Below are 23,932 nucleotides of genomic sequence, written 5' to 3' on the forward strand. Positions count from 1 at the left end.
TGCAGGTCCTCTGCGGGGCATTTTCCTTTTATATCTGGATGTTTCTATTGTTTTCTCTTTGCCTTTGGGGTTCTGCAGTTTTACTTGGATATCTTGAGGTGTGAGTTTCTCTTTGCTTCCCTTTTTTGACTCCCTTGAGTTTTCTCAATCTGGAGACTCATTTTTGTCATGAATTTTGGAAACAGTTCTCCCTGTTCTTTCTGTTCTGTCTTCATGGAACTCGGATTAAAGATACAGCAGATGCTCTGATTCTATCTTCATGTGTCTTGGTCTCTTTTTAATATTTTCCATTTCTATCTTTCCATGCTAGACTCTATGTGATTTCTTCTGATTTATCTTTCAGTTTACTGTTCTCCCTTCATCTGTGTTTGTTCTGATGTTCAATTTGTCCCTTGAATTTCAAATTTAAATTATTTTATTTTTCATCTGTAAAAGTTCTGTTTTTCAGATCTGCATGATCCATTTGGATTGTTTCCTTCTCTTATTTCTCTAAACATAGTCAATGTATTATACTGTGTGTTTGATCATTCCCAAATCTGCAGTCTTTATGAGTCTGATTCCCCTTCACGTTGTTAAGGATGGTTACTGCCACACGCTCATGATGGTGTTTTCCTTGTGCGTTTTGTGATTTCTTTCTTTTCCTTATGGTGAGCCTAAAGTTCTAGCAACTTCATCTGAGAAATTCTCCGAGGCCTAAGCTTAAAGAGTGTTCCTTTGGAGATTTACTTTCGCTTCTGCCAGGTGCCTTGGGGGTAATATTGCCCATGACTACTTTAACTAGATTTTTGGAATATATACTGGCAGAATGAATTCTGGCATCAAATCTGCCTGAGGGTGGATATATGGTTTGGCATCTCAGGGGAGATATTTCATTTCCTTTTTTTGTTTGTTTGTTTTTTCCACCCCACTCAAGGACAGACAAGCATCCCCACTGCCTTATTCTGCCAGATAGGACAGATCAGATACAGAGAAGTTCTTTATTTTATTTTTTTAGAGAGAGAGCGTGAGAGAGCAAGCACCAGCAGAGGGAGGGGCAGAGAAGAGAGAGAGAGAATCTCAAGCAGGTGCGGAGCCTGACCCAGGGCTCTGTCTCATGACCCTGAGGTCATGACCTGGGCTGAAATCAAGAGTTGGACGCTTAACCCACTGAGCCACCCAAGTGCCCCGCATGCTGATAAACTTTTAAGTCTTGAAGAAACAGAGTGATTTTTCTTGGAAAACAAAAATTATCAAAATTATCTCAACATAAAGGAAATCAGTATAAAGCAAAATATATAAAAGAAATTGAAAACACGGCCAATAAATTAATTTTTAAAAATGACTTCAAGGTCTGGTTGCTTTACTTGTGGTTTGTTTGAACTTGTCAAACTAGTATAATATTTATTATAGACATACACATCACATTTACACACAGAGTAAAATCAGCATAAACCAAGGATGCTTGGAAAGACTGGTGGTACATAACACTGCTCTGGTCAGTGCATTAAGATAAAAAACAGAAATAAAATCTATAATACTAGAAAGAAAGAAAATCATATGGTTGCAAACCATAGTGACCTAACATGAAACTTCAAATAAATTTAAAGATCTTGATATTAAATCGATTTGCCTATTTACCAGCAATAATTGGCAAGAAAAAAAATCTTAATTCCACAAGAGTTTTTTTGGAACTTAAAAAAATGACCCTAAAGGGAAGAGTAAAGCAATGAGAACATTTTCATTTTCTTTCGAGAAATCAGTAAGTGAAGACTTGTTTTGCCATATATTTAAATACCCTCTAAAGCCACAGCAATTAAAAATGCCTGGTACTGATGGATAATACTAGTCAATGAATTTAAAATAGATATCTCTGGAAAGAAATCCTAAAACAGATTAAATAGTTAGTGGACAACAAACTTAAAACAACGGAGAAAGATGCATTTCTTACATCGTGCTAGAAAATCGGGTATATAGAAAATACCTTAGAATATTCCCCTCCCACTTCTGATCCAAATTTGTGACCATTTCTGCTTTCCTACCTACGTAACCGTTCTTTGGTCATGGGCAAGCTCAAACTCCGCGGACTACCTTTCTTCACATACAAAGATCTCAGAGACCTCTTCTATCTGATAAACTTCCCCTTTTTGGCAGGACCTATCAAGGGACAGAGGTTGGGTCATCGAAGGACGGAAGTGTCAGGCCAGCTCTAGGTCCCACCTCCCACAGGGAAGTAAGGAGTGGCGCACACCATAGGGGCAGGCGAAGGGCATCGAAGAACTGGTGAAAACCTTTCTTTAGTTCCTGAGGCAGACAATGCGCGTGGGGGTGTCTAGGGTGGTGTTTGGTGCTGCAGGAAGGAAGCACATGGACGGCTTCCAGGGATGACAAAGACGGGGAGGGAGATGACACACACACAGGCTGACTGACTAGCGAACCGTTACCTGCTAACTGGCAGGGTGTTGACGGTGCACGGCTGTGAGGTTCAGCAGACAGGTGGATGCACGTGATGAACAGGGGACGAGACAAGAAGCAGTGGCACGTGTCCCTCTCCCCAACTCCAAGCAGAACTGGCTCAACAACCCTTGCCTCGTAGCCATAAACGTTCTGATTACAGGTGGCCTTTTCCTTTTTAGTCAGCACATCCCCACGTCCAGCAAAGCAGTCCAGCTCCAGCCCACCCGGATGAGGGAACACTAGCAGGATGAGGGATGGATGCCGCGAGGTGGGGAGAGGAAGGGAGGCTGAGTTGAGAAGATGCACCCCTCTGAGGTCTTCCTCCCTTCCGAACCTTCCTGGCAGAGCCAACCCAAACCAGCTCCTTGATGGCGGGTTTGCTGCTCTGTGTGTCGATCTTGGGCCCAGATTCAGGAACGAGGCGTTGCTATCCCAAGGGACCACCTGCAGATTTCGTTTGCTCTTTAATAAGCCCAACCTGTTTGTTACGGAGAGTGACAGAGGCCCGAATTCTTCTGAGCGCCCTACCCATGTCACAGGCCATTTCATCACCTCCTACCCGGAGCTCGACCGGTGGGCACCTTCATGATCTCCGGCTGGGACTGCAGCCGTGGTCGTGTAACAAGTATTTATAGTCAATAGACATGGTTTTCTGGTTGTAACTGAGGAGGAAGGTTCCAGAAGTAGAGATGGCTGAAATGACGGTGGGCCAGGCACGCAGGAAAGATGGATTTACTCACAGTCCTCCCTCTTATTTCATTTTTATCCTATCAGTTTTGAAGAGAAATAGTGGTTTTATTTTCTTCCTTACTCTTTCCCTGTAGTAGGGGACTGGATTAATGGATAATAGCGATTGCTTTAAATATCCAAGGAAAAACACTGAAGAGGTCTGAAAGAACAGCCTCATTTCGGAGACATAAATGGCAGGAAGTATAACTCAAGTATAATAGTGGATTCCGCCCACCCCCCATGCCTATTGAAGGTAGGGCCTCACTCTTCTAGGAAACTATCATCTATCATCTAAGATTTACAGAAAATTCTGGAGTGCTATGTCCCCACCTAAGGAACAAGATAAATTTTATTTAGTATGAATGAATCAGATCCCCTCCTCCATCCTGATGGCACAGTTTCTGAAGGACATCAGTTGAACTTTGGATCTTGACTCAGAAATTCTGTCTCCCACTGCCTGGCTGTATGACTTTCGGCCGGTCATAATGTCCCTGTGATTCCTTAGGTCAGTGTTGCCTCCAGATGACTCATGTGACATATTCATAGTTATTAGGAAAAGCAACAACAATGAAATTCTTTGGTCAAACATATTTCTGAAATGCTTGTTTTAAACAAAATTAAATAAAACTTAAAGTCCCTAATAGGATTACGCCCAGTGTGATCCTTTAAAGGAAAAAAATAGTAGGACATTATTTTTGGTGGCTTGAAACTACTTTTATTTAAATTAAAAAAATGTAAAAAGCAAAAAGGGTACTCAAACACTGTGAAAGGTATAAAGTGAAAAATAAATAAAAGTATTGCTTCTACCTTAGCCCTGGCAGTCCCACTCCCCAGGGTAATGGCTGTCAATAGCTTCCCGTGTATCCTTCTAGAATTTTCTACACATGAGCCTGCCTATCTACTCCCCTCTTCAAAATGGAAATACACTCCTACTACATCTATCGTTCTTGAACTTGCTTTTGGTCATTTAACATATCTTGGATGGCTTTTGACCAGTTCACGTGGATCTACTTAATTTAATAGCACGGGATTACCACCGTTTATTATTGGTCATCCTTAGCTGGGTATTTCTTTTCCCTTTTTCCCAGTTTCTGTGACAAGCAATGAAATGCCGTAATGAGCACATTTATTCATGTACCTTTGTTGCACTTACGTGAAACTATCTCTGGGATAAATTGCTAGAAATAGGATTGCTGAGTCAAAGAGTAAGCATGTTTAAAATTATTTCAGATATAGCTAAAGGGTCCTCCAAAAGGTCAGTCTCCCCAGGAGCAGAGGAGAGGTCTGGCCTCTACGTACTCTTTACCAACAGAGTGAGTTTTGCTAAACTGCTAGGTTACAATGTATCTTATTTATCTTTAGTGTCCAGTTAATTAAATGTGAATGTGGTATTTTCGCATATAAACCCAATTTGTATATTCTTTTCCAGTGATGTGCCTTTGTCTTGCCTTTCTGGTGACCCTGGTGCCAAGCTCAGGATCCCGGCACAGGTGAAGACCACGTAAAGTGGTAAATTCAGAGGCTGGTGCTCAGGAAATGTTCCTCAGGTGTCGCTTGGAAAACCCACCCATGGAGGCTGACTCACTCCATCTCACAGGGCTCGAGTTCCCGAGCTTCCGTTGAGCTATTGCTCGTGCCTCACACCTCGCTGACGGGAAACCTAAATCTCAGAGAATGACGCATCATGGGAGGAAACAGAGTATTAATGACAGTGTATTTTAATTGTCTGTTTACTTGCCTATTTTCCCTCTAGACTGAGAGCTACTTGAACTTATGGCTCCTCCCTCAGGACTGGGGCACAGGGCGAGCAATCCATATTTGTTGAATACCTGGATGAACAGATGGATGAAGGAACAGTTATGCTGTCTGTCCGCACCCACGGGGTCACGGAGGGGGAGGGCAAGGTCTACTGTTTGTGCAACGAACGGGATGGGCTCAGCTCTCCGGGACAAAGCGACAGTGCATTTAGCATCTGACAGACCTGAATGCTCACTGCTGAACAATTACAGACCTGGTTCTATATGGGACCCGAAGAAACTTTTCCATCAGGGAGTTAGAAATACTAGCTTTAAAAAACGACTGACACACCTCTCAGTTTCTACTCTTCTTTTGGTCTTTGACTTGTTTATTCTAGGCCTGTGGGTATGCATTTGCCGTGAGTGTCTTTCCGAGCTTATGTATCTAGGGATGCGTGCATTTGCCTTTATTTAAATAAAGGGCAGAAGGGGAATTTTAAAAACCAACGCATATGTATGTTTGTAATTCTTGTTATCCCAGGCTACACATGTTTGGATTTCTTATGTTTAGCAAGACACACAGACATCCTCTAAACAATCCCCTATAAGACGACCATACTGATAGGCGTTTAGTCAAATATAAACAAGTGTGTAAAACCCCACACGATGAACTGAACGTAAAATGAGAATTCCCCTCAAATTCGTACTTCCAATTTTAGAAGATGTTTCCCCAGAGCTCCGGTATAAGTAAATGTATACAAATTCAGGAAATAACCTCCCAGTAAACAATGGAAAATTGTTCACAGAAGAGTGTGTTCTGCCTTCTCCGGCCAGCTGAGAAAGTAAATGATAACATTCGCCAGTAATCCGAGCTACTTGAACAATAAACAATATATTGCCCATTTCTACTGTACCTGTGAGTGCTGGAAGCAAGAGGCATTGAGATGTGGTCAGGGGGGTGGGAACAGGGGCTGGGCTGGACCACTACCTATTAGAGAGGCATCCCCAAGTCCTGATAGTGGAGAGAAGATGTGAGAAGGCAAATTTGAGGCAAATCGTCAAAGTCAACAAGGCTTCTTAACAGACAAGGTGATCAGTGGAAAGAGCTGACTTATGTAGGGGTGAAGGATGGCCCCAGGACTGGGTGTGGAGGATGGGCAGGGAGTACTCCCAGTCCCAGGAGTAGGAAGAAAAATACACATTGCCTACACAAATTCATTTTACTATTTCTTTTCCTCTTGGACTGACTCTGGGTCTTATAAAGGGGCTCAAACCAGGTCATAAATGGTGAAAGCCTTCTACCTGGTATTCTACTTAATAGACTCAAGAAGCCCAGGACCTTAAAGGGAAGGCATGGTAGAAGATAGTCAAATACTGACCTCCAGGCTAGTTAGGAGGATCATGTGTGGTGAACACCACCTGCTCAGCAGCTCCTGGCTCTTCTGTGGCAACAGTACCCAAATTTCGATTTAGGGGATTACACACCTTCCCCACTTTGAGCCCCAACAAAGGTGGCCTAGGCTGAACAGATCAGTTAATCCATTCCCCCTGGCCACAGTGATTGGTTCAGCACTGGGTTCAGAAGCCAGGCCAATCGGCCCATGAGGGTCACTGTCCAAGAATACTGTTGAGCTTTTGGAAAATGGGCTCTTTTTTTATAACTTGGCACTGAAATTCTTGGTACCACCTGGTAGTTCACCATAAATAAACTTAAGTCGGGGGAAGGTAGAGTCAAGAAACAGACAGAAACAAAGTCTTTATGATTTTGGTTCAATCAATCCAGGCAGCTTTACTGTCTTTATGTAAGATCCTGCAGCCTTACTCCTAGATTTTTCAGGAACAATACCAATAAATCCCCCCGGCCCCTTTTTTCTTGCAGAAGCCATCTAAGTTGGGTTTTCTGTCACTTGCAATCTAAACGATCTTAAATGTGTGAGGTATCTAGAACTATGTCCAGCACATGTATGCTCGCTCCCACAAATATCAGTTTCCTTTCCTGTTCCTCTCCTGCCTGCTTACCTGCCTTGAATCTTTCTTTGTATCTCCAGTATATCAAGGTTAGATTATATAGCAGTTTCTTTAAAAGCTTGACCAAGTAATTATGGGGAAAACTCTTCCTGGGCCTACTCCATTCTTTTGAGTTCCCTTTCAGCTTTAATTTTCTATGTGTCTCTACAAATGGAGGTCTGGTCGGCAGGGGCAGCGAGAAGGAAAGCCGATCCTTTTTCCCCATCCACTCCCTGCTGTCACCATGTACAAATTCCTGGTCCTCAGAGACTGAAACTAGGAATCCACAGGACCAAGGTGATGAACACATGTTCCTTCATCTGAGCTTTCTCAAACCTTGAGTTTGCTCCAGACTTCAGGACCTTAACTTCCATCCCACTTTTGAGCTTAAACATAGCGAGCTAGTTCGTAGTATGGTGAGAAAAGGTACCACACTGTTTAAGGATGTCTTGGTCTAGTCACAGCTCTGATAGAACACCTACAACAGTTCGAGGACCACTGATACTGGATTCACGCACTGTAATGGAAAAATAATTCTCAGGTGTCACAGCTCTGTGCGAAATCATGTGTAACTAACAATGGCTAAGTGAATATACCCAGAATTGAGACTATGTCGCTTTGTGAAGATATATTAAGATGGAGTCAAGTTTATTCTGAAAATAACATTAGTCTCGCCCACATGTATTTCGATGGATGTGATCTTGAAAGAACACCAGGCCCCTCCAGATTCGTAGTAACTTGAGTTACTCCCATCAAGTGTGCCATGAGTGTCAATGTCATTTGTCATGGGAGTGTCATGGGACAACTGGATTTCCAAGTTCTTGCATGGCCGGGGTTCTTGACGGCGGCCGGTGGTGGTGGTGCTGGGAGTGGGCTGGTAGGGCTGGATGCGCACATGTGCCCACGAGGGTCTGGAGAACCCAAATCTGGGAAGCGGAGGAGGGGAGGAGCAAGTGAAACCTCAAATAACACATTTGGTGTTACAATCTCATCTTTAGGAAATGAATTTTAAAAGCCACTGTTATTTTCAACATGACAGGAAGTATATAGGTTGGGGAAGAACATACAAAGGAAGAGTCTCATTTCCAGGGAAGGATGAATCTCAACGTGTTGAAGGGTGGGTGGTGGAGCCAGAGAAGTCTCCATGGGGAGTCTTCATCAGGATCTCCAGGATAGAGATGTTTACTTTTATCACAAAAGTATGATTTAGAGACAAAGAAAGCTCCAGCTGAAGTCATGGTTTCACTTAAAGCTTAGAGCTTTAGCTTCCTCATCTATAAAGTGGGGAGAGTATTTACCTCACAGAGTTGTCGTAAAGATGAGATGTGATAAAACGTGGAAAGCACTTAGCGCTGCTTAATAAAGATTACGGGGATGGAGTTTTCAAAGGTTGAACAACATCATTCTGGTTTTCATTTTTTTCTTTGTACTTTTCAAACTCCTAACCCAGTTGTGCTACATTCAGGCTATGGATAGCTCTTTGCTTTTTTTTTTTTTTTTTTTTTAATAGAAACGAGTAGTAATGGAGGAAAAACATATGTTCTTGTTTGTAATTTAAGACCTAATCAGCACACACCCAAGCTGCTATGTATGCATACACTCACACGGCAAGAGGGAAGGGGGAGACCCATGGTATCCCCAAACCCAGATATATGTTGTGTATGTCAGAGCTCAGAACTCATATGTCTTTCTACAACAGGAGGGTCTGAGCTAACATTTCCCTTGCTCCCCATCTCAGAACTTGAGACTTTGACTTCTCCAATCACATTTACTACTGAATTGGAAATTCTGATCATCTTTCAAATAATTCTGACCTTTTCAGAGGAAACCATTTTTTAAAGCTTTCCATTGTGGCAAACCAGGAGGCAGATTTCCGGATTCCATGGCAAAGACAAATCCATGCCGATCAACAGAATCCCTGTTACAGGGCCCTCAGGAGGTTCTGTACAAGGGAAGTTCGCCACTTGGCCAACAAACTCCTGTTTGAGTCCAGGGCTCTCCATCATTCCTTAGGTTCCTGCATTTATTTGCATGTGCGAGAAGCAGATCTGGTTTTGTGCCAGAGACCAGTCTCTCCAGAGGAGTTCTTCCAGGCAAGCTATGTAAATAAGGAGGATTAAACTCAGGAGGCTGATTTCAAACTATAGAATTGTTTCTACCTTCTTTGAGGGAGCAGATATGTTTATTACTGTCCCTTTAAAACAAGGTACATTTTTATATTCCTGTCAGTGTCACTCAAGGATTGCCAAAGACCCAACTAGGATTACTGGCCAGATGAAACCACGATGTCTCGTGGAGCTACGGACACTTCAATTCCGCAATCATTACATAAGCTTCAAAATATATATCCTCCAAAATTTTGCAAAAATAAAACAAGGAAAAAAGAGAATATCAGGTTAAACACTGTTGAAATTTTACTTACAAGGAATCCTAACTTATTATCATGTTAAAATATATTTTAATGGGGCACCTGGGTGGCTCAGTTGGTTAAGCGTCTGCCTTCGGCTCAGGTCATGCTCCTGGAGTCCTGGGACTGAGTCCTGCATCAGCCTTCTTGCTCAGTAGGGAGTCTGTTTCTCCCTCTCCCTGTCATTCCCCCTGCTTGTGCTCACTCTCTCTCTCTCTCTCAAATAAATAAAAAAAAAAAAAGAGTATGTTTTAATATTCCCTGTTGAATGCAAGCACTAGAACTGTCTCATTCACTGAATACCTAGGACAATGTCTGGCCCAGAGTTGGAAGGCAATAAATACTGATTGAATGTATGACTGATGAATAAACTACGCAGACATAAATAATTTGGGGGGCAAAGAGAAAATGCATATATTTCTTTCCTTGTAAAGAACATTCTCCTACAGTCAATTTTTGGACTTGACTTTTCCTTTTAAAAAGAAATGTGCCATAGGGGCACCTGGGTGGCTCAGTCAGTTGAGCAGCAGCCAACTCTCGATTTCAGCTCAGGTCATGATCTCAGGGTCTTGGGATGGAGCCCTGGTCGAGCTCTGTGCTCACTGAGGCGTCCGCTTGAGGGTTCTCTCTCCCTCTGCCTCTGCCCCTCCCCCCACTTGCACTTTCTCTCTTTCTCTCTCTCTAAGATAAATAAATGAATCTTTAAAAAATAATATATTAAAAAGAAATGTGCCACAGAATTATTTTAAAATCACCCAAACTTATAAAGTACATAGAAAAGTCATGATCATAACATGAAATTATTACAAAATGAGCATTTTCTTCTCCTAAACATTAAAAGTCATTGTGAAGAAGTACCTGAGGGAGACAGGAGATAAGACACTAATAATTACCACCAGGTGGGATCTTACCATAAACGAGGTAAATTAACATATGCGAAAAGCTTTTTTAAATCGGTAAAATAGATCATTGGTAGTATGCCAATCTCTGGGCTTTATAGTACATTCATGCAGCCACTTTTATTTTATATTAGGGAATGTACTGAACTATTCTTTATGTTCTCTGGGAGAGCAAGTTCATTCTCCCCAGATATTCTGTGTGTTCCCGGACAATTCCTTTTTTTTTTTTTTTTTTAAAATTTCGTTTTTTTTTTTGAGAGAAAGAATGAGAGAGAGAGACAGAGAGAGAGAGAGAGAGAGAGAGAATGAGCATGAGCAGGGGGAGGGGCAGAGGGAGAAGCAGACTCCCCGCTGAGCAGGGAGCCAGACTCAGGGCTCAATCCCAGGACCCTGAGATCATGACCTGAGCTGAAGGCAGATGCTTAACCGACTGAGCCACCCAGGCACCCCCGGACAATTCCTAATCCACTTGGTGGATAAGCTGGAGCCAGGGAACTAGTTTTGGTCGTGGACTATGAGGGGCAGTTGAAGTGTGTCACATCCAGTCCACCTCCACTTCCTTCTTCCCTCCACCCTGACCCTGGGGGCTCATGTTCCAGAAGGCAGAGAGCCACAAGATGAAGTAAGTAGAGCTGCCTGACCTGCGAACGACTTTGTGTAAGCTACAATGTGTCAAGCACGGTGCCCCTGTAGCACTAAGATCTGGGGACAGGCCTGTTAATTACCCTGCCTCCTACTTACTGCCTATTTCAAGTGCAGAACTTTAAAAATGAAATACCTTGGAAAGAAACGGACTTAAAGCATCTCATACTTCAGATCTGAGCCCAGATTGTTATCTTTTGTTTTCTTTCATGTTTTGATTAGATCTCATTAATTCATTCTTAATGTACCAAACATTTAATTGAGAAATGACTGTGCGTTAAGCAGTGTGCCAGGTGCTGGAGATACAAAGATGAGCAAAGCAAATCCAGTCTTTGAATTCACAGACCTCCCAACTTGAAGGAGAAACAGACGTTGAACAAATGCAATGTACAGTTTCTGACAATTAAAATACAGGGAGCTATAAAAGGGCAATAGGAACACCAAATGAAACGTGGGAGTGACATTTACACTGACACAGTCCCACGCAGAGAGAACGGAATGGGGACAGTGGTCTTGAGTGGGCAACACTCCGGGGGGAATGAGAGGTGTGTCGGGGGGCTAAGTGAGCTAAGGGAGTGAGGAGGTAGTGAAATCAGCACGTGCCCGGTCAGGGGTTGGCCAGCTAAGGTCGTGGGCCAGTCACTTGTGTTGGTAAATAAAGTTTTATCGGAACATAGCTGAACCATGAGAGATGATGGACTCTGAGAAACAAACTGAGGGTTCTAGAGGGGAGGGGGGGCGGGGGGATGGGTTAGCCTGGTGATGGGTATTAAAGAGGGCACGTTCTGCGTGGAGCACTGGGTGTTATGCGCAAACAATGAATCATGGAACACTACATCAAAAACTAATGAGGTAATGTACGGTGACTAACATAATAAAATAAAATTAAAAAAAAAAAAAGAGGAACATAGCTATGTCCCATCCTTTATATAATGTCTATTAGCTTTCGTTACACTGGTAGAACTGAGTAGTTGTAGCGGAGACCGAACAGTTCACAGTCCACAGTATTCACTCTCTGGTCTTTACAGAAAAAGGCTGTGACCCCTGTACTAGATCATTCAGGACCTTGCAGGTCATGATAAGGATTTGAGATTGAAGCCTGTGCGCACAGGAATAGCAGTGGAGGGCTCTGAATGGGAAAGGGAGTGGTGTGAACGGATGTGTGTTTTAAGAAGACCGTGTTGGCCCCGTGAAGAATGAACTGGAAAGGGACAACACAGAGACACCAGTTAAAATAAGGTGCTGTCTTGGCTGAGACAGGGATGACGAGAAGGGGGTTCGATGTCTGCTCTGGAAGCAAGATCAGTATGATTTGGTCATAGATCGGATATTGGGGTAGAGGAGAGGAAGAAACCAAGGATGATTCCTGATTTTTGGCTAAGGAGCTAGCAGACTGGTGGCTCTGTTTTCTGAAACACAGAAGATTAGAGAAGGGACAAGTTCTGAATTTTGAGGCAATCAAGGCACAGTGCTTCACGCGTTAAGTTTGATTATAACATATATGGTTTTTTGTTTTTTTGTTTTTTTTTAAGGGAATAATTCTACTCCGGCAAGCATATTCTGAATTCTATTCCCTGTCCAGGGCTGGAATAATCTTTCCTCTATGTTCCTCACATTAATTCTGTAAAAAAATTCCATAAATTCCATAGATTCTGCCCATTTCAAGAAAGGGGCCATGTTTAGTGGGACAGCATACATTTCAGGATCTGTTTGGGAGAAGTTTTTTCTTTGGCTAAGACCTCCCAAGTTTTATGAAAACATCTATTTATCCTGAGACACAAGAAGATTTTCAGCCTGTTGCAGCTTTTATGGGCACTGCCAAAAGGAAAAATGGAAGGATTTCAACAGTCCTTTAATTGGGCCCTACCCAGGTCCCCAGAGCAGAGGATTTGTCCTAACTGGCACTCAGAGCTCCAGGCCCGTGCTGGAGTCCTTCTGCAGTGTGAAAGCCCCATTTTCCTCTGATGACAACCCCCTCAAGATGCTCCTTGCTTCCCCACTACTCGCCAGCAATAAACAACCATTTTGTGTGTTAAGTGGCATTATGATTGAACCCTTTTCCCAAACTGGGCAAGGTTTCCCCCTTGAACCAGCAATCTGGTCTGCCTCTAAGAATATGACTTTATCGCCGTAGTTGGGAAACTGGGGTCAGCTTTAGATTTGCAACTATTCAAAAGGATTCTGCGAGCGGATGAAATAGATCTCTGGGCTCGAGGATTTGACCTAAAGCTTTGCTCTAGTTCAACTGGTACATTAAAGGGAAGTTTCGGTCCTAACGTTATAAAATGTTGAATATGAAGAACTGACACTAATCAGATGGTGAAGATTTTATTTATGATTGTGTCAAAATATTTCTGGCTCTTTTCGTAGAGGAAATTTACTGGTTTACTGTGGACACTCTTATCTCCTTTACGAATAAGACCAGTGGAATTATTCTTTCTGTTATATTTTGACAGGAAAAAAAAAAAGAGATCGCATCTAGGTTTTGGCAAAAGTTCTTAAATCAAAGGGACTGTAATCTTTATGATATTGTTAGCTACTCTTGAGAAACCATTATTATGAATACAGACAGTGGAAAAGGGAACAAACAGACATTTTATTTTTGATAAAAAAGAGTGAATTAGGTTCGGTTGAGCTCAAGGTTCTAAAATGCCCTCCCCGTCACTATTAAATAATGTAAGGATACATAACCTCACCAACAAAGATTTCACCAGGTATATGGGTAATAGAAACCTATTTCAGTGAGGAAAACTATATTTTAAATTCAAGGATGCTTCATTCTTACAAACATGAATTTGGAATATTTTATCCTGAAGAATTCCCTTAGTCCCACAGATCGGTTATAAATATTAATGGAATTTCAATATATTCTTTTCAGATCCCAGTGTTTAATATTCATTCATATTAGGCAGGGAATTCAATGACCTGTCCTCTACACGGATTCTTCTCGTTATCTAAATGAGCACATATATGAAGTCTGTAGGGGCAATGGTCACTAAAACCGGTAGGGCCCACATATGATCTTTAGAGGGCATATCAAAGCCCTCTCAGCTCACTCCATAACAAGAAAGTCACTGGTAATAAACCAAAGGGTTCTTTAGGCGAAACTGACTCAATCACATCACATCCGGGCACAATGATGGATTGGTGCTTCTGGACAGAGTTAAAAATGCTAACTGATATAAAGTATTTATGAAACACAATGCAGCGATTTCCTGTGGTGGGACCCTGCAGTCCGACTCGCAAACCTGCTCTTACGTTTGTCTCAGCCCTTTGATCTACTGATGGCTTAACTTCAGGGTCTTACTCTTTTCGGATATGCTGCAGTGCAAATTTTTTTTGTGAACAATTCTCATGCAAAAAAGTCATCTGAGATTCCATAAAAAGACAGAAGCAGCACTACATCTCATTTAATGTTCTCCCAGCTTAATACCTTCTTCAGGTACAGAGATATTGTTCACCCCCCCCAACAACATGTGTTATTATTTTTAACAAAAGATAATATAACTTAATTAAACTAGTACCGTTGGCAATTTCCTTTTCTCACCTCTTTCTCAGAATCGAAGAAGTTTATGTAACTGATAGACTGAGACCGTAAAATAATTCATGTGACAGCAACTATAAAAGTAGCATTTACTGCCCTACTATGTGCCAGGCTTGGTACTAGGATTTTCAGAAGTACCATCACACTCAGCCCCTGAAACATTCCTGGGAGATGTTATTAACCTTATACCTACAGTACAGGTAAGTGAAACGCAGAGAGATTATGAAACTTATTCATGGTCAGAGCTTTCTAAGGCTGAATCATGTGAAAAGGCTGCCATTCAACCAAATGGCTCAAACTAACTGGAAGAGTTGAGTTATAATTCGGAGCTAGGTCTCTGTGAGTGCAAAGCCCACTGCATCATGCTGGATAGTACCGGTTGTTTTAGACCATCCATGAGAATAAAAACTAAGTCGTGAATTATACAGTAAAGAATTCACCATTCCCCGAGCTTGGGTTAATATGAACTCATCATTTACGGCAAGGTTTCTATGCAAGATAGCATTTCATTTTAATACCATCGGGATACAAAACAGAGACATGATTGCTAAACTGTGGCAGGGAAATGACACATTTGCAGAGCTTATCACATATTTTCTAAGTTCAATATTTCAGCTGGAGCACAGTTGTTCTTTATCCAAGTATTAAAAAGAACTATCTTTCACAAAGAGAACAGTGGGCTCCTTTGAAGCGTAACCTTGGAAATCAAGGTCTGTGTTACAGGGCATCATTCAAAACAGATGTATATTCTCTAGAGACCATGGTAAATTTGTTGCTGAGAATACTTGTACCTCTTTGGGGAGAAGGCTCCATAAAATTTCCAGGTCTTACTGGCAATCCCTCTGATACGGTCTAGTCAACTACCCCCAGTGTTCGAGGCACGGAGAGCCTCCCAAAGAGGCTTCTGATCATTCTGATTGCCAAGAACTCACATGTGCTTTTCAAAGGCTTCCAGATTCAGAGATTACAAAGGGAGCTCATTCGTTTTATATGATTCAAAGGGCTGTGCTAACAGATCCCTAGATTGTCTTAGGGATGAACAATGGGCTGACTAGCTATTAATTTTCCTCGCCTGCTAAGTGGGTGACCAGGGCCGAAGGCTTAATTCTCAGTGTCAGCGGAGCATTAATTCTCAGGACCAGGGAAGGGCATCTCAGAACTACACTGAGGATGATGGGCTCAGCAAATTATTGAGCTCCAAGTCCACGCTCCCGTTATGCCATGATGTTCGTGTCTGTCTCATCTCTTCAGGCTGGATGCAGGTAAGAGAGACCAGCTAATGGATAGCGTGCATGATGGATCGTGGCATGTATCCCGCTACAGGGGAGAACTTCTAATTCTGGAGAAAGCAGCAGGCTCTGCAAACAGGGCATATCAATTCTTCAGCCCACGAGACATTTAGATTGACCTGAGGTGGAATTCTTGACAGGCAGGAAAATGGTGAAATCTTTTCTGAGGGAGCTCTAGGCAAAGAAAGGTCCCCCACCCCTTTGGGTCGATGTCATCACAGGGCCAGGTAAAAATGGACCAGAATTAAGACCTGTCAAGCTCTCATCCAGCTCAGTGGTCTACACAGCCTCTCAGGACCCGAGGCTCACAAGGTGACGGGGTGCTACAGAGCTTTACGAGACTGTTCTCGACTTGCAGAGGTTTTGAGATGCCTCCAGGATGATGAAAACCACGCACTTGTCCGGGAAGCAGAGCAAAGCGCATCATTTTGAGCCTTGGCTTCCAACGCAGGGTGTTGACAGTTTCACTTCAGACCACAGTAAGGACTTAACTTCACGATCCTTAGAAACAGTTCAGTCCCACAGAGACAGTCTTTTCGCAGTTCCTCGTCCCCCCAGCGGGTTGACCCAGTCGCAGGTATAATGGAAGCAGCAAGTCAGACTTTGCTTTATTCGAGGTGCAGAGGATGAGGAGTTCTGTCTTGATTCAAAATATGGGTTCTCAACACAAGATGTGGGCCTGCCACCCTCCAAGGGCCCGCTCGGAAACCAACCTGAAGAAATCTCCAAGCTCCTATCAAATTTCCTCCTAGATACTCCCCAGAGTGCCTGGACTACGCTGCCTTCACTCAACAAGTCCCCAGTAAAAAAGCAAGCACGGATTTAAACCGGTTGCTCAATCCAGGGCTGTGTTGGGCTGTAGGGAGCTGTGGGAGCGGTCACAGAGGAAATCATCCAGCAAAGAAGTTACAGAGCCACGCAGTGATCCCTCGGGTCAAGTCAGAGCCTTCCATCATCCAGCTGGCTTTTTCCTCCTCCCCTTCTCTGCTCCTCCCCCTCCCTGTTGTCTCAGGACGTCTGAAATTTTCTCCTCAATTAGGCAAAGCAATTTAGCTCTCCCTGTTTCCACTCCCAATTGGCATCCCATCCCTTTCAGGTGCTCAGCAGACAAAAGAACCACCCCTTAAAAAGGACTGGAGTCACAAATAGCCAAAATTAGGTGTTATTACATTTAATAGAGCAGTTTTTTATCAGACAATAGCTACCCACCTAGTTCCATGACCTTTGTCAGCAGAGAGGACAGAAAGACCATGGCAAGTCCCACCTGGGCCCCTCTGCGACCCTCTGCCCCATTGCCGTACACTGACCTCCCTCCTCTCCTTACCAAGCCGAGACAGAGTTCTCCCTTGCTTTTGCCTTTCGAAATCGGCAGCAGGAATGGCAGCCTTTGACAGTTTGCCTGTTGCTCTCACCTACGACCTGGCAATTTCAGACCCGTACACCATCGCCTGATTCTCGCTCCTACCTCCCGCCCTACCAACCGTGGATAAAACCACGCTCGGTCACCAGCACATCTGGCTCTTGCGTTCGAGACCCATTCTTGGCCAACGTGGAGGTCTTTGGTGAGTCTCAGCCCTACAGCCACAACTTCAGGCCAACAGCCCAAGAGAAAATACCGCTCTCAGAGGGCAGGGCAGGCAGAACACAGCGGGGGAAGGTTGAGAAAAAAGGGGACTAAGGATATTCAGTCCTGCTCAACTTCTCAGTGTGGCTGTTCTGTACATTTGGAATTTGCAACTGTTTGTAGTTACAGAAATGCCAGGAAGCTCCAGACTCCAGACTTCCCTTACCCTTCTGCTCACTGCCTCCTGGACATTTCATGACTTGCTTGTATGGAACTTTTTAGCAGCCCCAGGAGAAAGTTAAATAATAGGCTGGGCTAAAGTTTCTGACTTATTCATGGATTGAAATGTTTCATGGCTCCCACCTCTCATTGCTTCACCTAAAGAAAGTAGTGGCTCCATGTTGACAAAAGGTCTTAAGTGTTCTTTTAAAAGCTTATAATATTGTCACGAGGCAACACGATTCTCCCCGGTTTTGATTACCGATGTGAGTTAATGGTCTCTATGTTGCCTCTGTCCTTGCGTCCATGTATATTTAGGAGGATGCGTCCTTGACTCCAAGTCACTCGTCCCAACAGAGCCTCTGTATCTCTTTCCTTCAGAATTCCACATTCGAGCAGACCACGGAACTTTGTTTCCTGAGGGTGGGGACTAAGAGCCCCTAGTTCTTAGCACAGAGCCATTCAATACATACTCGTAAATAACTGCTCAACAAATTGAACATGGAAACATATAAAGCAAATATCTGTGAGTTCAGTTATTCTGAAAGAAACGTCCATAAAATATCTTTCCCGGTAATACTCTCCACAGGATATTTTTAAAGTTTGTTTTTGATGTTATATATTTCACCGCGTTTTCCAGTTTCCCTCCGTCTCTGGCATTGATTTTCACATGAGTTAATTTGCTTGGCAAGTGGGAGGGCACGTGCTCTTGGGTGTAAATCGTTCCCCTTGAGGACAGCTTGATAGGGAATGCAGAGGCTGAAAGGGGTCTGCTGTTTGTTTTTACTTTGTGTGCAAATGTTCTCCTTACAAGATGGGCTCAGTAATTTCATTCTCTCATGAAAGTCCTTTTTGTTTTGAGAATTGGCAAATACTATGTGAAATGAGATCAGTGCATTTTATGATTTGTGCCTATTGATTTAAGTGACAACAAACAGACATTTAGTTTTACGTGTGTGTGTATACACACGCAGACACACACGTGTATTTTTTCCTTCCTGGGAGATCGTCCCAAGATTTCGATATTACGATCATGTGACATTCTGGGCATCACTGTAATAATGAGATGGATATTTGTAATTAGTATTGGCTATTTAGTAAATTGTCTTAACAGGTTGATCTGGACAGCGGCAGCTACCTAACTGAGTCACAAATGACTACGGCTGTTATACAAAAGATAGCGTATCATGCACCTTGTAACTGGTTATTGCTGGTTATTTTAAGACAATGATTGCTATTTTACCTGGGAGCTCTGCTTCTGGAGTTGGCATTTTAAAACAAAAGCCCGAACAGGAAACCTAACCATTTTTCATGGTTGGTTATAAGAGCTGTAACAGCTCTTTGTTCCTTTCATTCCCCCTTACACTACAGTCCCTTTTCCTTCTTCTCCCTTCTTCTCCCTCTTCCTCTTTTGTTCTACTTCAAAATGTTACCTCTCTTGGGGCGCCTGGGTGGGTGGCTCAGTGACTGACTCTTGGCTTTGGCTCAGATCATGATCTCATGGGTCGTGAGATCGAGCCCCGCATGAGCAGGGAGTCGGCTTGAGGCTTCTGCCTCTCTCTCTCTCTGCCCCCTCCCCCACCCGCCCGCCACCCCATGCTGGTGCATGCACACTCTCTCTAAAATAAATAAATCAGTTTAAAAAAACCCCAAGCGCTACCTCTCTTGATTACATTTTCTGCAAGTTTAAGGGCAAATAATTCCACATGTATTCGCATCCTAAAGCAGACCACTTTGTGCTGTGAATTGCATGGCTGTCTGCTTAACTGGAACAAGAACAAACTCCCTAAAGTGAACCCAAGGTGACTGGATTTGAGGCCCCAGGCTCATCCCAATTATTTACAGGATTTCATATTATGCTCTTGCTTTTTATAAAGAGTTGATGGAATCAACAGCTCGGTGAAGAACATTTCTGCATCTTTTGTCAAACAGCTGTTAAAGGCAATACACATTAGACTAGTGTTTGTTACTCAAGGATCCCTAACAGTAAAGTCCTGGCAGGTGTAAATTCCATGTGATGAAAAAGTTTGTTCATTTGTTTGTTTTCTTTGGGGATGAACTGAATGGATTCCTTTGATGAGTTATCGAAAGCCGTGTAATTATAGTCATTGGCCATCGACATTTCTAGAATTGCAGATTATACTAATCTCCTCAGATTGCTGCCTCTTGGCTATTTTACTATCGTTAATACTCTTCCTGATGGTGAACAGGGAAGGATGCTAAAATTGTGACCAACCATTTTCAGGGTAACTTATATATCTTACTTATTAAGGCCACCCAGCCTCCTGTCTGCACTGATATCAGAGGGCTGCATTCACCAAAGGGAGGCTTTTATATTTATGCCCTTTGCTTTGGGAAATAAAATATCCAAATGCAAGAGTGGCATTATTAGTTGTAATAATAGGTGCTATAGATACTGACTTATTACTTGCTAAGTGCTATATGAAACTCCTTTTATATGTTAAAGCCACTTCATCCCCAAATCTTTGGGGTTGGTATTGTTTTCCTCAACATACTGATCAGTAAACAGATAGTTTAAGTAATTTATCCAAAATCAAACAGCTATTAAGAGGTAGAACTGAGTTGATTCTAAGAAGTTACTCCTGGCCAGGCTAATTCCAAATATAAGATCTTGAGAGGGATCTCTTGGGATCTTCTTGGGAGATGTGAAATAATACTATATATATATATATATATATATATATATTAGTCCCTCCCCTTGGCTCCTGGCGCAGAGCTCCTAAAATCTTTGTAATTTCCCAAGTGATAAGAGCATGAAAAACATCTTTTGTTCAAATAGTTGGTCTTTGATCCTGGTTCCTAACACAGAGCTCCTAAATCCCTTGGAATTTCTTGAGGGATAGAAGTTATCTCTCTCTTTTTTTTAAAGACTTTATTTATTTATTTGACAGAGAGAGAGAGACTGCCGAGAGGGAACACAAGCAGGGGGAGTGGGAGAGGGAGAAGCAGACTCCCCGCCGAGCAGGGAGCCCGATGCGGGGCTCCATCCCAGGACCCTTGGATCATGACCTGAGCCGAAGGCAGCTGCTTAACTGCCTGAGCCACCCAGGCGCCCCAGAAGTTACCTTTTGTTCTAATGAGGCAACTCTTGGTGGGTTCCGGGGTAGCTTCAAGTTTCTTCCATCTCTTAAAAAAAAAAAAAATCAGTATTTTTCTATTGACGGCTTCCAGATTAGCCTTTGCCATCCCCCTTCACTGGCCTACGATTCCCTTGCAGGTCAGAGGCACAAACGGTGATGTCAAGTCAGGGTTTCCCAAGGGTGTTCAGGGGCACCATTTCTGTTGGATATTAGTAGGTATGGCACTCAAATAAAATACCCCTGGTCAAATACATTTGGGAAATTTTAGATTACATGAAGTGAGAAGGTGGCTTTTTAAAAATAGGAGTGCCTTCTAATAGAGCAATATGACCTGAAACTCTCTAAATTCGAGATAAAGTTGGTAGCATTTTGCAAATGTATGTGATCACAGAGCCCCTTCCCAAAGAGCATACCAAGGAACTCATGTTCCATAGAACGCATTTTGGGAAACACAAACCTAAGTACGGTGGCTCCCACCCCTAACTATAGGTACCTGAAGCTGGGTCTAACATGTCTTGGAATTTAGCCCCTCTGCCTAAGGAGATCTGGGCTCTCACTGTGGCTTTCTGCATGAACTGCCTATTCCCGACATCTGACAAATGACTACTCCTTGACCTTTGTCTGGTCTGGCCCACGAATCCTTCATCCTCCGGCTCTCTTCAAGACTTAACAACAGACTGCATTTTGTGGACTCAACCCTGCCACTTTTTTCTTGCTGCTGCCTTACCCCGACAGCACAAAAACGCTCCCCTTCCTTACTTGACTGTGTGTATTTACAGTATTAATTCTAGATTCAATCAGACACTCCAAGGACAGGGTGGGTGCGGGGGTAGTGTTAGCAACATAAAGAGACAACTCTTACTGGCCTACCTAAGTATCAACGCCAATAAAATACAGCAGAGTTATTCTATGTGGACATTTGTATTGTATGAATTTGACTAGACACACATAGCACGCTGGCCCCAGATAGTGAGAAAAAAAAAAAAGTTTAAATGCAAGGCAGTTAGATTTTATGTTAGAGGATGCCATTACTGGAGGCCTCCCATAATTTAAAACTTGCATAATCCAAGATTAACTTTCCATAAAACTGGCAAAGAAAGGCAAGCATTTCGTTGCTGTCTGAAGAGGCCCTGCTGTAGCAAACCGGGGTTTCCAATCTACCTAGCCTTCCCGCTTTAAAACTCTGTGGTTGTTAATACAAAAAAATTTTTTTTTAAATTTCTCTTCCTCCAGATGCTGCCGATCATGTGAGAATTTATTAATATGTTTATCTTGCGCTCTTCCAAAGTTGCGTACCTCTTTAATCAATTGCTACTGCATTGTACTCTGGGTGCTGTCACTCGCCGCCCCACTCCGTTCGTACAGCGATTTAATCTGTTAGGAGCTACGACTGCTATTTCTTTCTTTCCGTGCGCCTTTCACAGTAGAAAATATCACTCTGTCCTATAAATGCAAGCCAACTATTTCATCGGGCCTTACCCAAAGAAACTGAAATCTATGGGATGTTGGAACAATGGCTATCCTGAATTTACTGAAAGGTATTTCTCTCTCCAAAATGTCATGTAGACTTAAGTGATTTTCAAAGATAATTCTGAATCTACATGGTTCTTCTCTCTATGTGTCAACTTTAGAAATTTACCTCCCGTCTACGATGTGACTCGACTTGAAAATTCACGATGGCCGTTACGTATTGCCAACCTAGCATCTGCTACTCCCTTCTTTCCTCTAAACAAAACCCTATTTTATTCAGGTATCTGCCCCTCATCTGACTCAAGGAAGATGATCCTACCAGCCATTCCAGGAGTAAATCTTGATCTGTCTAGTTCATCGTGGCAGTCCCGTCCCCCCGCCAGTGAACGATGACTTTCAGACTGGTCGAGTAACCGAATTCTGACCTATGACATCCAAGATGATGTCAGTTGAGGGGGCTCCGGAAAGAATTCCTTGATTCTTAGAAAGAAGCAGAAGCAGAACGGTCCCTCTTCTTCCCGAGCACATTGTTGGGTCTGGACGTGATTCCAATGGTTAGTGCCATCTTGCACCAATCCTCCGAGAAAGAAGGTCTATGCCTCAAGAGTGAACAGAGCAGAGAAGGATAATTCTAGGTCCTTGAAGATATTGCTCAGGTCTCGAATCGATCCTTCCTGATGTCTCCCCAACTTCTTCCTCTTCGATAATGTGTCAGTCAGCTTGGACCGGAATCACAAAATGCCATAGACCACAGGGCTTAAACAACAGAAATGTATTTCTCTTTGCTCCAGAGGCTGGGAAACTCAAGATCAAGGTGCCCGGCGATTGGGTTTCTGTTAAAGACTCCCTTCCTGGCGTGCAGAGAGCCTACCTTCCCACCTTCTCACCATCCTCATTCGACCTTCCCCTCGTATGTGCACGAGGGGAGAGAACTCTCTCTTCCTCATCTTGTAAGGCCGCCAATCGTCCTGGATTAGGATCCCACCCTTATGACCTCACTTAACCTCCATTATAGACTAAAAGCCTTATCTCCAAATGCAATCACACTGGAGATCAGGGCTTCAACACATGAATTTAGGAGGGATACAATTCAGTCCACAGCAGATAATATAACAAATGATAATAAAACATAACTCACACCCTTATGTTTTTTAAACAACTTTAAATTGGTTTTTCTGTTACATATTACTGAATACACCCTAACAGATATCATACCTTATGAAGCAGGACACAAAGGATAATGTCCAATTCATGACATGTAACATGAGAAGATCAAGGGCTACTCTTCTCTCAGAACAAAGAAGTTGTAGAGTTAAAAATGGTTAGTCCATTGTTGCTACAGGGCATTTCATGAACTGCTGATTGTACATATATGTGGTATCATGTTAACATAAATAGTTTAGCCCTGAGGGAGTTTTAAGTTATAAAAGAAACATTTTTCTAAGATTAAGTACTCTGATATAAAAACCATACTCCAGCCCAGTTCTATCATCATAAAGTTCTGCCAAGCCAAGAGACATTAGTTGGTGATTTTATCAAGCAAGACTTCTAACTAATGGCTTGGTGAAGCCATCACTGCAACATAAAACACCCTAACGAACTGAAATGACAATTCCCTGCAAGAAGTCAGTTGTTTCCGATCGTTAGAGCTTATTCTTCAAAAAGCAGTTATCTCAGGGATTGTTCTAATCCTGCGAAGAAGAGGACACTTTCTCCTTTATTCCTGAGATGAGCGTTATGTTGATTCTTGCAATTCCAACCTAATTTTAATAACTACCTTCAACAAAAAGGGTGGAGCGTAGATGTTAGCCCATTCTAGTGAAGCTCTTACGAAACAATTTACCTACCATTTTCATCATATTGTACACAAAGTAATTTTATGTAGTCTTCCA

General features: G+C 42.8%; 1 protein-coding gene across 7 annotated transcripts in view; it reads right to left on the reverse strand.

Annotated features, from left to right (window-relative positions):
• The window catches only part of RNLS (renalase, FAD dependent amine oxidase), a 268,671-nt gene that overhangs the window by 33,092 nt on the left and 211,647 nt on the right, over positions 1-23,932 (reverse strand). The window contains exon 6 of one of the 7 annotated variants that reach the window (XM_025850996.2): positions 6,662-7,831. The exons of the other annotated variants lie outside the window; for them this stretch is intronic. Within the exon in view, the coding sequence (XP_025706781.1) occupies positions 7,689-7,831 (143 nt within the window). The 3' untranslated portion in view covers positions 6,662-7,688. Of the gene's footprint in view, positions 1-6,661; positions 7,832-23,932 lie in introns of those variants that run through there. 7 annotated transcript variants of the gene reach the window in all.

Source organism: Callorhinus ursinus, unplaced genomic scaffold, assembly GCF_003265705.2.
Source record: "Callorhinus ursinus isolate GAN/ISIS: 27379988/994484 unplaced genomic scaffold, GSC_fseal_2.0 scaffold32, whole genome shotgun sequence".
Classification (NCBI taxonomy): Eukaryota; Metazoa; Chordata; class Mammalia; order Carnivora; family Otariidae; genus Callorhinus; species Callorhinus ursinus.